Raw genomic sequence first — 18,132 nt, forward strand, 5'->3', positions numbered from 1 at the left:
TCAGCATTTTTTTTTAATATTCTTTATACTTTGCCAAGTTTCAACGGCATGGTTAAACTACAGGAATCCCCCCTTTCCTTGACTCGTTCGTACCACTGTTGCCCTTGTTCTTTCTGTTTGTTTTGTGAATCATTCACCTCGCCGAAACTATTGCAATGGGAGACAGGGTTCCTAGTCAAACAAAGTAGCTTTTAACTTACTGGATTTTGTCAGTCACACTACATTTACTGAGAAGAGAATTGAGATACAAACATGATCTTGAGGGTCCTGTTACTGATGCCCCTTTTAATAGGTACGTGGTTTTTTAAAAATTTATATATATATATATATATATAATTAAAGGTGCTTAAAAAAACAAACGTGTTGTATTTAAAATATTGTACAAAAATAACTCATTGGTTTTAATCTTTTCTGCTGAAAAGTATTTTTTTTTTAAACGCATTTGAATATGTGTATTGTTTCATTTCCAGGTAAGATAGGCCGCATATGGATTTCTTTATTTATTTTTCAGCCCTGCAAAGGTAAACATGAAAGGTGATCCCGTGTAAACTTCGACATGCATTTCCCAGAGGTTTACCCTATTTAAATTAAACTGGATATATAAATAGAGATGGCGGGCTAACAGACTAACATAATTCTAATAATCTGGGAAAGGCGTTTACAAACAAGATTCGCAATACTAGGCCTAAAGTAGGTAGCCTTCACGGCTTACAGTAACGATAACTCGTTTTTTGTTGTTTATTTCCAAGCAGGTGAGGTATTCGAAATGGGGAGGCTGTAATTGTACTATAACTAAATAATCTCTCTCTCTCTGTCTATATATATATATATATATATATATATATATATATACACACACACACACAAAGGGAAACAATTGCACCTTTGACGTTGCTGTAGCCTGCCTTTATTTATTTATTTATTTATTTATTTTATTTATTTTAAACTTCGTTACTTTTTTAAAAATCATTTTATTACAAAAAAATAATGTAGACTACATCACATCCATCTGGCCTTTTCTCTTCCTTCCAACCAGGACTTGGATCTGAAAATGCGTTTTAACTTGGCGGTTCCATTTTGTCTTGCATTGACAGTGGTGAGCGGATATAATGTGTTGTAAGGTTTAAGGGCTACACTCCCTTTTTAAAATAAGGAAGTACAGTTTGTTTGACCGCCTGTTTGTTTCCAATGTGGCCGCTTGTACAATTACCTTTTTTTCTTTCTTTCCCATTAATATGACGCGTCGTTTGTTTACTGCAATTTAATGTTAGACAGCGAAGTGGCTAATCACTTTTAATTGGTGTTGTCTTACAACACCGTTGTCTGAGCTGCTGTAGCGAGTAGCAGGCTAGTTTCGGATTGGTATACAATGGCGGGGAAGGGTCGAGTGTAACTTGAGAAACGGCGAAGGTGGGTTTAAATTTGTACAGTGATTTCATACGCACGGTACCTGTTCGACACAAAGCACCATTGTGTTAAAATCATTTGCCAGTTCCCCTTATACTATCATATTGTCAGCATAGGGGCAGCAGTGTGGAGTAGTGGTTAGGGCTCTGGACTCTTGACCGGAGGGTCGTGGGTTCAATCCCCAGTGGGGGACACTGCTGCTGTACCCTTGAGCCAGGTATTTTACCTTGATTGCTCTAGTAAAAACCCAACTGTATAAATGGGTATTTGTATGTAAAAGTAATGTGATATCTTGTAACAACTGTAAGTCGCCCTGGATAAGGGCGTCTGCTAAGAAATACAAAATAATAATAATAATATTGTCAAAAAACGATCCATTCCTGTTTACAAAATTGTTTTGGAACACGAATCTTTGTCTACTTTAATGTTTATTTCACATTTACCCCCTTTTTATTTATTTGTTTATTTATTTATTTTACTGATGTCTGTTTCTTATCTGGCATAGACGGCCAACTACTAAGGAAACACAATCGATACAGTAGTTTGATAATGGGTTTGAAGGAAACTGTCAACGACGCGTAGAAGTTTCAATATCTCAATTAAAATCTGCAGCAGGATAGTTTACTCTTTCTCAAAGTAGTTATGTTTAAGTTATTTACAGTATTCAAACTTTTTTTTAGGTAAATGAATATTTTTTTGTACAAACTCCACGTGTAATAGTCATTAATCGGAAGCTTACTTAACATCAAATAACATACGTTTTTAGCATAAACTACATTTTAATGTTGTTGCTGTACACTATTTTATTTATCCCGTGCCAAAAATAAACCACTCTGCTCTTAACTAATATTGTATTTTAAGCAATATAACGGATCATTCACTAATTGTTTTTACCACCAGCTGAAGAAAGTACATTATTTTACACGATACAATTTTTTCTAACAAACTGCTGCAACACGTTGTTTTGAGCAAATTATATATCTTAATAAAAGAATAATTCATTGTATATATTGTGCAACTTTAGGGTTCTTTTAAAGTTGTTAAAAAATACATAACATTTCTATGCCTTTTTTTTCAGCTTTTTGGTGTAGTAAAATATGAAATGCTAAAGTTCAAATCATTGTGTGAAACACCTGACAGCGCCTGGATACACAATCATTACACCACAGAAGCACATACTGGAGTTTTTCTTTTTAATGTGGTGGTGGGAACGCTAAGGGTCTTGAGCAGGGCTAAAAAATTCCCCCTTCATCAGGGCCCCCCTTCGGGGCATTGGGCGCCGGGGAAATGTCCCCTTCCCCCCGCCCTCTCGATGGGCCTGACCCGAAGAGCTGTTGGTAAAAGGCAACTGCACTCGACTTTCAATTAATGTGGGTCAATAGCTCTAGTATTAGTATAACACTTTACTGTATAGTGCAGTGTCGTCACCACTTGTAATTCCCGTGTTGCGTGCTGAGTAAAAAAGTTACTATGATGACTATTTTAAGCACAGTGCGGAAGAGTGCTACAACTTAACTGTATTTTCTAAGAAGTCATTTCAGCTCAAGGGGCGTAAAGAGGCACCGTTATTGAACCGGTACATCAATGACGTAATTCTGCGAACTTTAAAAGCAGCTTCAAAGTGATACTTTGTTTAGGTAAGTCCCACACGGGGAAGGATTCGGTTAAAGACGCGTTTTAGTTCCGCCTTCACACAGCTCCTTTGTATGCAAAATAAGTGGTTCATGGAAGCACCGAGACAGTTGAGGAAATTGCTTGTTAACCCATTAGGTGCCATTGTTCTCATTTGAGGCCAGGCTACTTTTGTAAAAAAAATAAAAATAAATTAATTTAACTGGCGTCTCCCGATTTTAATTATGTAACTGTATTGATATGATTTACTCGCTCAAATTTTGTAAAGCGCAAAAGTTACGTCTAAATGTAACTTAATTCTGCAAATATAGCGCTTCGTGGTGCTTTTATGACACCTCAATATAAAATAAACTAAAGCTTAAAATTGCTACTGTTCTTGTTTTCCAACCCACAGTGATGATAAAGCTCAATTTTGTAGGTGTTTGAGATTCTATTAAAACAAAACAAAAAAAACACACTCAAGGAATACTACAGCTTGAGAACTGAACTGTAATCCTGTAACTATACATGTGAAAATGGTGTGTAAATGATTCTGTCCTATTTATTTTGCGTCGCTCCTGTGTCCCTGCATCACCTGTGGGTGAACGCTGTACTTGTTAAAAGTATAGGTTCTCTTGACGCATCTGGTGTGTAGCGGCCTTTACTGTCTGAATAGTTCACGGTTCTGTATTTATTTATTCTCTTTCACATACAGGGTCGTCTCTGGGGATATCAGTAACCTGCCCTCAAAAGAAATACGTGACCATCTTGTTCCAGCCCGTGGTATTGAGATGCAACTACCAGACCACAGCCACCCAGCCCCCCACCATCACGTGGAGGTACAAATCCTTCTGTCAGGACCCTGTGAGCGCGGCCCTCAACCCCAACAGCGTCACCAACCAGATCGCCAACTCCAACCCCAACTATAACCCCAACACGGAGTGCGCGGACAGCGGCCGCACGATCCGCATCGTGGCGTCCAAGCAGGGTAGCAGCGTCACCCTGGGGGAGATGTACCAGGGTCGCAGGATCACCATCACAGGGGGTGTGCAAACTATTATTATTATTATTATTATTATTATTACAATTTATTTTGGCAGACGTCTTTATCCAAGGCAACATACAGGGCGGTACAGGGTCACAATGCAAGATTAATATTTAATTTAGTGGTTTACTGTAAGTGCAAATAATACTCCTAAAATGCAACATGAACTAGGATGCAACAAGTTATATCAATGACATTAATAGTAGTGCAAGGAGGTACAACATTTAGGCTAACGCCTCTGTCAGCATGCATGTTGGTCTGCCACTGAGTATTGTTTCGAGGGACTGAGCGACGTTTATACAAACTCAGAATCTTAATCAATGACAGCCTTTTTCACTGACTAATGGACTGAGTCATGGAATTTATTAAGCAAACTATTAACCGCTGAATTTGGAAATACTAAAACGAATGTTCAGTGACAAATGTTTCAGCTCTGTCTTTTTTCCATGTCTTCATTGAAGAAGTAATTGAACCCAAGTATTTCTGAATTTAATTTATTAATTTTTGTGTTTTTAAATTTAGCACAGAGTGCTTTTATAGTTATGCCTGAGAAAATAAGACAAACGGCATTCACAAATAAACTAAATAAACCCAGCAGTAATACAATAAAAAAAGCAATTGGTGTTCTATGTGCTTATATGGATTTTTAATGAACGTCATTTGGCAGTTAAAAGACTAGTTTCACAGACTCTGATAAGCACTAGACTTCCTTACCAATGGTAACATAAGATAGCTAAATCCGAGCTAATTGGGGAAGCCATCTGTTAGTCTGTTGAATTTGGAGTAATCTAGTCTAGTTTTTGCTTGTGTAAAATCAAACGTTGAAGTTCATGCCCCAGCTATATCCCCGTGCCACAAAACCATCGCTGTACAACCTGTTGTAATGTGCCTGCCTGCTCTTAATTTATTTTCTGTTTAGATGCTGATCTGAGTCTTGATCAGACTGCCTGGGGTGATGGTGGAGTTTATTACTGTTCAGTCGTGTCTGCTCAAGATCTGACGGGAAACAGCGAGGACTTCACAGAACTCATAGTCCTGGGTATGTGAAGATTTTTAACTTGGATCCTTTAAATGCACCCTTTTATTTTTGCAAGGTTAATATTAAAACACAGCATTACGCTGCAGACTTCGTATAGTTAAACTATCAACCAAGGGGTGCACAAATCCGGTCCTCCCTGGATTTTGTAGTTTGTATCATTAATGAGTTAACTGATTAAGACTTGGGAGGAGGTTAAAGTGGTTAAGTGATTTAGGATATTGGTAAAAAAGGAGGGACCCGAATCTCAATGACCCCAGTGGTGCACCCCTGCTCAACCATTAAGATCCCCACTATGTGTGCGAGTGACACAAAAATGAAATAAGATTGAAGTGAAGGGGGTCGTGTGAGATGTGGTTTAGGAGAAGACAAGGTAAGTGCTTTTTAACAATTCACCATGGGCAGCCCGTTTTCTTCACCGCTGAAAGCTGGCAGTTCTCTGTGCTTCCTCTAACACCCATTGTGTGACCACGCGAGCGTTTAATTAATTAATTTATTCATTCCTTCTTGTTATCTGCTTTATTAATGAGTAACTGAGATGTGAGAAATATAGCAAATCTGGTAATTCATGCCTGTAATTCAGTTTAAGAATTGAATTTTATAGTGATGACGGGAAATAAGGTCTATTAGAGCCAAAGTGAGAACAGTCTACCGAAAATAAGCGTGTGGGTGTGTGTTTTGAAAGCTTAGGTAATTCTTGGCTTTTGCACATGAGTTTTTTGAAGATACCAGAACAGTAATTTCTGGAGGTCTCAGCTTACCTCTTGGTCTGTGGTTATATACAGTTGGAGAGGAAACTTAATTCTGTACCAATGAATTTCTTCCTTGTATGGTGTGTATTGTGATGCAAGACCTAAAGCCTTTTATAGCAACTTGTCACTTGGTCAAGGGTTATTAAACGATGATAAAATCTAATTTACCTTTGATCTCTCCTCTCTCTCTCTCTCTCTCTCTCTCTCTCTCTCTCTCTCTCTCCTCTCTTTCTCTCTCTAAACCCTTCATTGAACTGATAATTTGCTTAATTAGACCTTTTTAATTGTTATCAGCTCTTAAACAGTTGCAGAGTTCAAGTTACTTAAAATGTTATAGCTAACTTGAAATCCGCAAATGTCTAATAGCTGAAAACAACTGAAAAGGTCTAATTAAGCAAATTATCAGTTCGATTAAGGGCTGAGTTTGAGAAGGCCTACATTAGAGAACACAAAAGAACAGACGTGTCTCTCTCTCTCTCTCTCTCTCTCTCTCTCTCCGATTTTTTTGTTTTTTAGAAACATCCCATGTTCCTAAAACTTTGGGTAATGGTGGTTTTTCGGTATTGCAAATGCTGGTCTGTATGCAATACTTGTGTTTTCAGTATAACCACTCATGATTGTATTACAAATTAAGATACACATGCTTTCAGAATCTTGTAGATAATTTGGTTATGCCAATGATGGTTGTATCTTTGGGTTGGCTTGAATGTTCTCCTTATTGAACATGATGTCCCGGTTAGATCACATCAGAGTAATGGTCGCCCTGGATAAGGGCGTCTGCTAAGAAATAAATAATAATAATAATAATAATGGTATACTGTCTTTGTATCTTATTGCATAGGCTGTGTATGTCCGTTGAGGTCTTGAACTAGTGTGTGTGCCCCCATTTGAACATCGAAACCTATTGTTAAAGATTCAGAACCTTAAACACTGAAAGAAACAAATTCAATGCTTCAACTAGAAGGCTTTTTCAATAGCTTCCTGTTTCATTGAATTAATTACTTTCAGTATATCTTAGTTGCTGACCATTGCAAATGTTCTTGAAACAAACTTGGCTTTTTTGTGTGCAGTGGTTAAGCCTGGCTTTGAGAGCCGTTGTTTGACAAAGAAACGCTGTCTTTTACAGGCAGTAAACCTGTAATGAGACTTTCTTGGCCCCCAATCCTCCAGACCTTCTGTAGTTTTTTTTTTTCTCTTCAGAGAAGCCATCTAGTTTTTTCTTTTGGCCGGAACCTCGTTGATAACTTTGGGTTTTTCTCTTTCTGTCCTTAGGGAGGATGTCAAACTCCACAGATCTGTTGCCAGGCATTGAGATAGTGGGTGTGGAAGGTACTGAGCCCTTATGTGTTCTGGTAGCGGCAGTGTTTACATAGAGTGGAGGGGTGTTAGACCGCGAAAAGCAGGGATAGAAAACAGGGGTTTCTTTAAGAGTCAGGCTTAATGGGTTAATCACCAAGGTTTTCTTCAATAGCAAATCCATTGTTTTGGGTTTTCACGTGTCCTGCCACAGCACTAAATTACTAGATGGCTTCCTCTCTGTTCTCTCACTTCCTCGCTCCAACATTGTTTCCTATGTGCACCATGGAAAACAAATGTAAAACTCTGCTGGGGTCCTGTTCTAGAAATTCAGTTTTTGATTTATAGTATTGACGGGAAATATGGGCTACTAGAGCTAAAGTGAAAGCAGGGTAGGGAGAATAAGTCTGTGTGTACATGTTCTGTTCTGTGTTTTTTTTTTTTTATAAAGCCTTTGTAATTCTTGGCTGTTGCACTTGTTATGACTGTACTAAAAAATGCCAGACTATAAAGTGAGTGAGCTCCAGATTTTAATTGATTAAAATTTCCACCCCACTTAATAGCAGTTATGGTAAATAAAACCATTAGATTAGAAGGTGTGCATGCCAGTAAGTTAGTCTCCACTGACTGGACCAAAGTTCTACTCATCTGTTGGGTGGAGTTCTAATGATAAGATGGCAGTTACATTTTTAAACAGTATGCGGATATATATGAATGAATGATGCAAGTGCTAAACTACCATAATCATTTACACTTAAATAGTTTTGCAGCCTTTGTTTTAATGTACAGTTAACTACAGTAACCGAGGAGACTGCTCCCCCAAGTGGACAATACAATCTGAATAGTTTTTTGTCCAGGATAGAAATTTGTGATCGGCCGTCTAGTATACTAGTGTGTGCCAGAGGTCTACAGACGTATACACAAAAACAACGCTAATTAGAAACAGTCGCAGGGTTTTTGTAAATGTTGGAATAACAAATCTTCGAAGAGAGAGTGGCGCTTGTCATTAGTTCAGACAGAATATTGTTTTCGGCTTGGTGAGGCTATCAGATGACTAAGTAAAACACTTACAACGGCCTTCCTGACCAGATGGAAGGTGAAAGTTCAGGTCTAGCTTGTGGAGCGTTGGGTATTGCTAGAGCAGGACTAACGTGCTAGTCAGATTGGCTGGCTGTGGTTCAGTAGCGTTGCCATCATGGCTGGCCAGCAGACACAGTAAAACAAAGTAAAAAAATAATTAACAATTAAACAAACAAAACTGCACCCAAGCTGTGCTGTCACGGGGCAGAGGCAGGGAGCACAACTTACTGCTCCCACTCTTACCATCCCCAAATTGGCAATCAATGGCCACATTCCACACTTCCTTCCACAGGGATGGGATTTTCAATCTCAGCCCTGCCAAACTCCAATTCAAATTATACAAAACATTTTATGTATATAAACAGGGACTCGCTGTGGGATTCTCCTCGCCCTCTCACCTGTTCCAGAGTGTTGACTCTGCCTCTCTCCTCTCCCTCTCACCTGTACCAGCGTGTTGACTCTGTCTCTCTCCTCTCCCTCGCAGACTGGCTGCTGGTGGTGTTGGTGATCATGGGGTTCCTCTTGCTGTTGATGCTGATTGGGATCTGCTGGTGCCAGTGCTGCCCCCACACCTGCTGCTGCTACGTCAGCTGCCCCTGCTGCCCCGAGCGCTGCTGCTGCCCCAGAGCCCGTGAGTACAGCCAGCTCCCTGCAGGGGGCGTATGAAGTCACGAACAGGGTGGGGGTCAATTCCTTCCCCCCCCCCCCCCCCCCCAATTATTTTTTTTTAAATCTATTTCCATTTCCAAATCCCTATTCCTTTTTAATCCATTCTAATCCCAAATGAAGGGATCGGATTTGGAATTGATTTGAAAGGGAACTGAAGTTGACCCCAGTCTTGGTCACTAATGCAGTACAGGCGCTGTTTTGGGGGTTAGAACACTTGATTATCGCAAAAAAAATAAATGTTTTGAGTTTTGTATATTGCTTTTTTATTTTGGTTGAAGACAAGCCTTGGCAAACCTAAAACATACAAAGTGAACCTAAACAAGAAAATACCTCGATTTACCTTTTTAAGATAATTATGATATGACGTACCTGTATCAGATTCCTCCTTTTTAATCCTGAAACCCGACTTTTAAAACCTAATCCAGTTTCAGGTTTCGTTGGGTTCACAAACTTGCATTTAAATACGGACTCTGCCGTGCCCTTTCACCACTCTGGTCTGATCGCTCCCACCCTCCGGTTTCCTCCGCAGTGTATGAAGCTGGGAAAGCCGTCACATCGGGGGTGCCCAGTATGTACGCGCCCAGCGTGTATGCTGCCAGCAACTACTCCCACCCCGGCCAGGCCCACATGGTGCCCGTGGGTTCTGCATATCCCATGGTGCCCATCGTTCCCAGTCGCAACGGGTACATGCCAGACTACGATGGAGCCAGCTCGGGTAAGTAGGTCTCGGTTTTCCTCCCCTGGCAGGCGGTGACACCTGTGAAGGGTGCCACATCTGGAGAAACGCTTATCCAGTTGTGATGATCATGTCGCTTAAGTTAGAGAGTGACATTCTGAGGGTAAATGGGTCGTCTGTCTGTTCACTTGTCCATCTGTATGTCACACATTTTTACTTTTAAAATCATTTTAATATGCTTTAGCATGGTATTTAAAACTCCTTTGCTAACCCCATGACCGCTAGGTCCTCTATGCCGCCAATCCAATTTTAATTCAACTTCAGCTGCATACAGGGGGTGTATGCATTGAACAGGGTTACTATGAATCTGTGTGGTTTGAAAAATGCAGTTTTGTTTTACATTGTTTTTTTTTTTTTTTTTTACTCCAGTTGGACATCACTCCCAGGTACCTCTCTTGCACGACCAAGATGGTGCGAATTCTGGTAAGCTGAGAAGTTGCAGCTCTTGAGAGTTAAACAGCATTTCAGCACTGGAGACCTGTAATATAGCTTTAGGAAAGAACTCCACACAAACTCCTTTTAATAACATAATAATCTGTCTGCATTTTATTTACTTTGATCAGTACAAGACACTGAAACGATCTAAGTAGTTGTCCTATGCTGATCTTTCTCTATAATATCACTCGGCGCTGAAAGAATTAAAGATGGATTTACTTGTTTTACAAAAAAGTTAATCTGTTTTGTTTAATGTGTTCCATGTGAGAGGGGGAGAAATGGTGGTGGGGTTCCTTTCACTTTTCGCTGCTTTCTTGTAATATTCTGTACATCATATTTGTAGCCCAGTTTATTTTGAGCCCACCTGGTAAAGGCAGGGCTGTGTCATGTGCAGGGTGCAGCAAATCAAGCGTGGGTTTGGATCCTCTGTCACCCCTGTGCGTTAAGGAGGCAAAACTGTCGCTTCCTGCTCATTTGTGAGGCACCAGTAGAGCTCAGACAATCTGCAGGGCTGTCCTTTAGTCCTTCGTGGGCCACCATCCACTGTAGAGCTCCTGAGGCAGTTGGCTTGGTCATGCTATCGGGTTAAAGAATTGGGCACACTTCATTTAGTGAAAGAATAAACTGAAATAATTAATTAAGAATTAAAATCTTTAGTGGAGTACGTGGTCTTGGAGCAGAGGGGCAGTGAACACTATAGACTTTTCAAAAGGGTAATAGAAACCCTGGCACCATTTAAATACTTTGAAACTACAGTGAATTTAAACAAATAGATAGTTATTTTATTTTGAAAGGGGGCGTAAATGCTCTACACCCACCACTCTTTTGAACCTATTGTTAACCGTTTCAGGTCTAGCGTTTCCCATTTGTATTGTAGTAATATTTTACGCTTGCTGTATTTTGCTTCCTAACATTTCAGTGCGCAGTGGGTATCGAATTCAGGCAAACCAGGTAGACGACTCAATGAGGGTCCTTTACTACATGGAAAAGGAGCTGGCTAACTTTGACCCCACTCGCCCTGGCGATGCCAATGGAAAATATGAGAAATGTACGTCTTGTATATTTAAATAAGCAAAAAAAACCTACAACTAACTCCACTGTTAAACACATGCTACCTTGAAGGTACGCAAGTCAGAGTGAAGTCCATGAATTACAAGTTTATTTATATAATATACACACACACACACATGGTCCTCAATTTATATTTTATGGTAAATAAAGTTGGTGTCAGTTTAAGCATCCTTTAAATGTAAACAAAACAGCTGTCAAAAAGCAGGTTTTAGTTTTTTTTTACGGGGAGGGGTGTTCCATTTAAAATAGAGCACAGAATGCTTAATGATGGAATGGACCCTTTTTGGTGTAAAAATGAATTTGGAATGCTTTCATAGAAGCACAGTGGACAAAACGATTGTGTGCGTGAGCTGACCTTGAAGTTCTACGTTTTGGGGCATATCCCCAACATACAACATGTAGATTCATATGCCAAACTTTAATTTTTTAAAATCTAAATCGAGCTACTCAAATGCTTGCCCATGCCAATATCCTACTTAAATAAATTCTACTAGCGTACAACGGATGTAAATAAGGCTCCTATTGCATAGCAGTTTCATTCCAGGTTTCAATACGAGCTTGATCAGCCCCAGTGTGTAAAGGTAACAAGCTCAGGTGTGTCTTATTAAACTTGTAGTAAAACCAGGACTGGGTCAAACCGCTATGCAATGGGAGTCTTATCTCCGTCCCTGCATACAGTGGATGTAGGTCATAATCTACTTTTTATATTTTCATGCTGATTTTTGATAGTTACGGCTATGGTGTTGGATGTTACTGACATGCTTTTTTTGTTTTTTAAATCATTTTTCTAGTGACGGGAATGAGCGAGGTGAGCTCTCTTCACGAGCCCGCGGACCCTCGCGCCAACATGCGCGACGGGATGGGCCGGGTGCGCAACCAGGCGATGATGCCCATCATGGACGTGGACGAGAACATGAGCGTGGTGAGCAGCGTCTCGCGCCACGCTGACCCCCGTTACCGCGACGATGCCAGCAGCCGTGGTGGGAGGGGCAGAGATTATATTCCCAGCCGGGGGCGGGCTCGCTCCATGGACGACCTTGATGACCTGGACCGCAGTTACCGTGACGACCACTACAGGGGAGGGCCTGACAGAGGGGGGCGTGGCAAGTGAGTGGCAAAATTTCATACTTCCGTTCCGTTCTAGCTTCCTCTGGTTGACTCTTAAAGCTCATCGGTTGCAAAATCCTGTTTTTTGGTAATTTTGCTCTGCAGTGAAAATTTGCTGTCAAGGACCAACAAAATAGCCTTGATAATGGAGGGGTTTTAATATTCAAGGGGTATAGTTGAAATATTTGGTGTTTTTCTATGCAAACTAAAACTGTAAAAAGTAGTTTTCTTTTTTATAAATGTGCTAATTAGTTTGTGGTGTGGGGCTCCCGAGTGGCGCATCTGGTAAACGCACTCCGCGTTTCACAAGTTGAGAGGATCCGGATCCGCTAGTGTTAATCTGAGCCTGATTCTGTGTACTTCATTTAGGAAATAAAGGTGTTCAGGTGGAATCCTATTCCCTGCAATGTGAAATGGGGTCATAGCCTATCAAACAAATGTGCAGCACTTTATAATAGACTAAAGAAAACTGAAAAAAAAAAACAACTAGCTTCTTAACAGTGGCAGTGTGGAGTAGTGGTTAGGGCTCTGGACTCTTGACCGGAGGGTCGTGGGTTCAATCCCAGGTGGGGGACACTGCTGCTGTACCCTTGAGCAAGGTACTTTACCTAGATTGCTCCAGTAAAAAAACCCAACTGTATAAATGGGTAATATATATATATATATATATATATATATATATATATATATAAAAGATCACATTATTTTTACATAGAATCATATTATATATATGATTCTATGTAAAAATAATGTGATATCTTTATATATATATATAAGATATCACATTATTTTTACATAGAATCATATATATATATATAATTCTATGTAAAAATAATGTGATATCTTTATATATATATAAGATATCACATTATTTTTACATAGAATCATATATATAATATGATTCTATGTAAAAATAATGTGATATCTTTTATATATATATATAAAGATATCACATTATTTTTACATAGAATTATATATATATATATATATATATATATATATATATATATATATATATATATATATTATATATATATATATAATATATATATATATATATATATATATATATATATATATATTATATATATATATATATATATATAATATATGATTCTATGTAAAAATAAAGTGATATCTTTTAACAATTGTAAGTTGCCCTGGATGAAGGCGTCACTTTACATTCACTTTTTACAAACCAAGTTGCATTCTGGAATAAACAGTCAATTGTTTTGTCCAGCTCTGGTGTTGACCGTGACGATCGTTGGAGGCGTGACTACTCCCCTGACGACCGTCGCCGAGGGGATCCCTACGAGAGGCGGAGCCGTAGCCGTGACGACCTGCGAGACCTCGAGAGACGTGGCAGCCCCCCTCCCCGTGGAGGCTACGATGACGGCTTCCTGGAGGAGGCGCTGAGGAGGAAGCAGCTGCAGAACCAGCCCCGCTCGGGCAGCCGCGACAACCTGGACAGCGCCAGCGACGCCACGTACCGCTCCGGAGGAAACAGGAGGGACCGGCGCAGGAACTCGGACGATGGCTTCCCCACGCCTCCACCCCCGCTATACACTGACACGGAGTCTCTCGCCTCCTCTAAAGGCAGGGGCAAGGGCAATCTGCGCAAGGTAACAAACTCTACACATCGGATGTGTTATTAGAACGTTTGGGAATGAGAAAAGGCCGTTTTGACCAAGGCTCATCCCTTGTTGGCACACCTTTTCTACCCTACTGTGGGGGGAACTCATGCATTTATAACTGTTAAAGAAAAGCGCTTCCTACCTTCGGTTCTAAACTTTTTACACAGCTTCCATTTATGTCCTCTTGTTCTCGCTCTGCTAAACTTGAAGTATTGTCTTGGGCTACTTTATCTATACCATTATTTGTTTCCTAATAAAGTTTGTAGTTTTAAATACGCCACAGGTAGATATTTTATGGAGACACTATTTTTGTATAGCCATACACTTGGATGGCTTCTATTGCTTTGTAAACAGACCATAATGAAATTCAGAATCCAACGCTCGGATTACATTGGAATTGTGTGGCCGCTATCCTTGAGGCTTTTCCAGTAACTCTGACGTTGATCCATCACTTGGCACACGGCTTCAAATGTAATTTTACCATTTTTTATGATTTATTTTCAGTCATTATGAGTTCTGGGTTCTGTTGCATTCAATATTTCCTCTGAATGCTGATCTTGGAGTAACAGGACCAGTAACTCAATCATGGCAAACAGCATAATTGTTAGGAAAATGTCAATTTAAAATGTGAAGCTACATGCTTAAAGTGTTAAGCATTCCCATAGTTTTGGTAGTAGTTTTTGTAAAAGCCTCCAGGGAAAGGGAATAAAGACTTGGCATGTTTTGAGTTTTTCCAGACCAGCTATTAAGAGACTGACGCATGTGTATGGTTTCCATTCACTGTTTGGACAGGGGGGGGGGGCCCATTACAAGATGACTCTAATAATTGCAAAGTAAGCAGACGTTTAAAAATGCTTCCATCTCTTATGTTTCAGAATGGAGCTGTGAGTCGGGAGAGCCTGGTGGTCTGAGAGCGGAATGTCTTGTGTGTTCTGGAACCCCCTCCTTTTAATTCTTACTGAATGCTTCCCTTTGCTGAGAAATGAGGCCAAACAAATCCTGATTAATCAGCGTTCAACACAAGGCTTCAACTTCCAGCTACTGGTAAATCAGTACTGTAATAAACATATTCGTCAAGGAATGTTTTTTTTTTTTCTTTTTCCAATAGCTGTTTGGGGTGTCTTTTTAGAGTTAAACATTCCTTTTTTTAATGTTAGTTTCATCGTTTTCGCTGTATGTGCACACAGACAAATCACTGTCTGTAAAGCATCCTGTTCATCCACTGCCTCTAATGTGTGATTTTTCTTAAAATATTGTAAACACATTTAATAAGTGCAGATATAAAAGGTCACTGAAGGCATTAGATGAACTGTTTCTATACTGGGCTAGATTTAATGTAATAGTTTGTTGCATTTTATAACCAGACCAATTATCCCATGTATGCATTCCAACAACTGAATCAGATGGGTAAAATCTGAAAATGTGTTTTGTTAGGATTGGCAATTTTTATATTCAGAAAACTTGCTCTGATTCTTAGCTAACTATGAAACGAATAAATAAAACGACCTAGAGGCATATCAAATGATTCAAACAGCCGGAAAATCAAGTGCAGATTGGACGTCCTCAGGGGATCATGTTGGTATGGCTTTGTAGGTTTTGTATGGGGTGCAACGGGAATGGGAATGCAGTTTGTATTGCAGAAGATGGATAGTTCAATTAACCGCTCATTTTGTGTGAGTGAGGAGAGTTGGTGGTTAAAGAAAGAGGCTTGTTACCAGGAGGTTTCCAGTTCAGCCACTGACTCACTGTGTGTCACGCTGAGCAAGTCACTTGGCCTCCTTGTGCTTTTATTAAAAACAAAATAAGAGAAATTATGTTCTCAAACCTTTTACTGCATGCATGAATCAAAGCTAGCTACCACACTATTACTGTTACCTGTGTTTTAGTGTAAATGACTCATTTTTGTAAATTTGTACTGTTGTTAGACTCCATAGCATAGTTATTAGGAGTCCATGGGTTGGAGCCACTCATTTTGTACAGCATTGTTGCCCAATGTAACCCAGTGCTGTCTCTGTGGGATTTGTTGCTGTGTAAACCACAATCGAACCCTTACTACCATAATTGAATACATTGTAAATAAGTTGTATGTAGATTTAAATTTAGCAGGAGTTAGCTGGTAACATTGTGTCAGTAAAGATGACATTAATAGAATTTGATCCTTCAATATTTAGATACTTATTGACTGTGCAGTTACGACAATCAGGTGTACATGAGTTGATTTACTGTAATTGCACACAGTTCACATGTGACTTGGTGTCCAGCGAGTCAGGCAGTCTCCTCTATTAGGATAATCTCTGTTTAAATGGTGCTGAAGCCCCCTCTATTCTCTGCATTGCAAATCAAAATGAACTGAATTCACTCCTGTTTGCTTCGAGAATTCAGAGACAACCAACATTGCCACTTAAGCCTGTATTGCCTGACTTCTCAGACACCCTGTGATTGGCTGAGAGCAGGAACTCATTCATGAGCAGACCTGTTTGCAGCCAATAGGATTGAAGTGAGACGTTAATGCTGGTAAAAATCATTCATGTGAATTCCTAAACCATGAGTTACATGTGTAATGAAATGCTTTAAGATAATACCTCTTTTTTTTATTTTTATAATTTGCTTTTGGTTTAAATAGGCTTTTTAAAAATATTGGCAACCTTTTTTAAGACAAGATTCTCTTGTATTGACATTTCATTTTGCAATTTTTTTATTTTAAATGTCAATTATGTACAGTTTACTAACTGCATCAGATTTGAAATTGTTGTAAATAAGAAGAATCTACCACAATGTACGCAAAATATGTATCTGTATTGATTTTGGTAATGTGAAGCATAAACTCTATTTTTTAAAAGTGTAAGCAACAGTTGGTGTGGTGCGTGTTTTTTTTTTTATATTTGTGTTTATTTTTCTCAATTTTAGGTGCACACTCAAACGCTGAATAAATTGGGTTCATATTTTATGCATTTACAAAGCCTTGAGTAGATTTGGGTGGCTGAATACCAATACTAGGTATTAAGCCGGGATATATATTAATATTAATCTTGAAATGTATTTTTGTTTACGACTAAGTCGCCCTGGATAAGGGTGTCTGCCAAGAAATAAATAATAATAATAATTGGTCAGCTGTTCTGTTATTAAGCAATAACTGAATGGTAAATAAAGCGTGGTTGACATCACACTAACACCTGTTTCCATGAACACTCAAGCCCTTTCAGTGGACTACACTGATTATATCAGGCAAAGATAGTGACACTATTCCACAATTGCCTTGTAACCTGCTACAGCACTGCCATTATCCCCTAAATAAACTGAGCACATTCTATTCACCTGTGCTATGGAAATAGGGCAGTACCAGACCAAGCAACTCGCTTAAATCTGAAATTAATTGGGGGGGGGAGGAGGGAGGAGGGAGGAGAGAGAGAGGGACTACAAACTACTAGCATGTGTATTTACAGATTACTTGTTGCATAATGTTTTACATGCAATTAAAAGAAAAAAAAATGTAGCGCTTTAATCCATGCCTAAATCAAATGCTTTGTGACATCACTATACAATCTTCCGAAAGAAACCACATAAAGTTCTGGAATATTATGAAGCATCTAAATTCTATAGAACTGAACACATTGTACCCATTAAACGCACAGAGACACAGAATATAGATACAAGATGCCCACAACTGCCCCCTTCTCTGTAGTTCATCTCCTGCTTCTTGCCCTCGCTCCCCCCTGTATTCACGCTCAAGGAGACACGGCCTGGTCTTGCCGTGACAACCGCCCCTGTGAAACAGCCTTCATCTCTCTCAACACTGTCTTCCTGGACTGCCCCAATGCGCCAAACCCCCAGCGCATCTCCTGGCATTATCTAAACCTCACGGAGAAGTACAGCAAATCTGTGGCCTTCATTGACACCAAAGGACTGGTCAAGGATCTCGAGCAGAAACCTGCTCTCCGACGCCTGGCCTTCACGGCCAAACTGATAGCGGAAGACCTGAAGCTGAAGGAACCGCTTGTCTCCGATTTGGGGGTGTTCCTGTGCCAAGAAGGGGACAAAGTCTTAGCCTATTACGAGATAGACTTCCAAGACGTCCTAAAGCTACACGTGTCCTACGCAGACCTGAGACAGGAGACCCTCAACAACGCGACTGTGGATTTAGGGGAAGGGAAGAGTTTGGAGATCTTTACTCAGTGGAGCGAGTGGCAGGCTTGTGATCGCTGTGGGTCTTTGGGGGAGCGGAAGAGAGTGGGGTTCTGCTATGCTCGTGTGCT

General features: G+C 39.8%; 1 protein-coding gene across 3 annotated transcripts; it reads left to right on the forward strand.

Annotated features, from left to right (window-relative positions):
* The first annotated feature begins 85 nt into the window (after nt 1-85).
* Nucleotides 86-16,730, forward strand: LOC117972056 (lipolysis-stimulated lipoprotein receptor-like). 3 transcript variants are annotated; one of them, XM_059010688.1, is made up of 11 exons: nt 90-292; nt 3,734-4,063; nt 4,983-5,102; nt 7,124-7,180; nt 8,712-8,858; nt 9,426-9,611; nt 10,002-10,055; nt 10,987-11,115; nt 11,930-12,245; nt 13,486-13,867; nt 14,755-16,730. In XM_059010688.1, the coding sequence occupies exons 1-11, from the start codon at nt 253-255 to the stop codon at nt 14,788-14,790; spliced, it is 1,797 nt and encodes a 598-aa protein (XP_058866671.1). In that variant the 5' UTR covers nt 90-252; the 3' UTR covers nt 14,791-16,730. The 3 variants fall into 3 exon arrangements, with proteins under 3 accessions (XP_058866673.1, XP_058866671.1, XP_058866672.1); XM_059010690.1 differs by lacking the exon at nt 10,987-11,115 and having other exon boundaries at nt 86-292; XM_059010689.1 differs by lacking the exon at nt 7,124-7,180 and having other exon boundaries at nt 91-292.
* Nucleotides 16,731-18,132: the final 1,402 nt, after the last annotated feature.

Source organism: Acipenser ruthenus, chromosome 41 (genome assembly GCF_902713425.1).
Source record: "Acipenser ruthenus chromosome 41, fAciRut3.2 maternal haplotype, whole genome shotgun sequence".
NCBI classification, from domain to species: Eukaryota; Metazoa; Chordata; class Actinopteri; order Acipenseriformes; family Acipenseridae; genus Acipenser; species Acipenser ruthenus.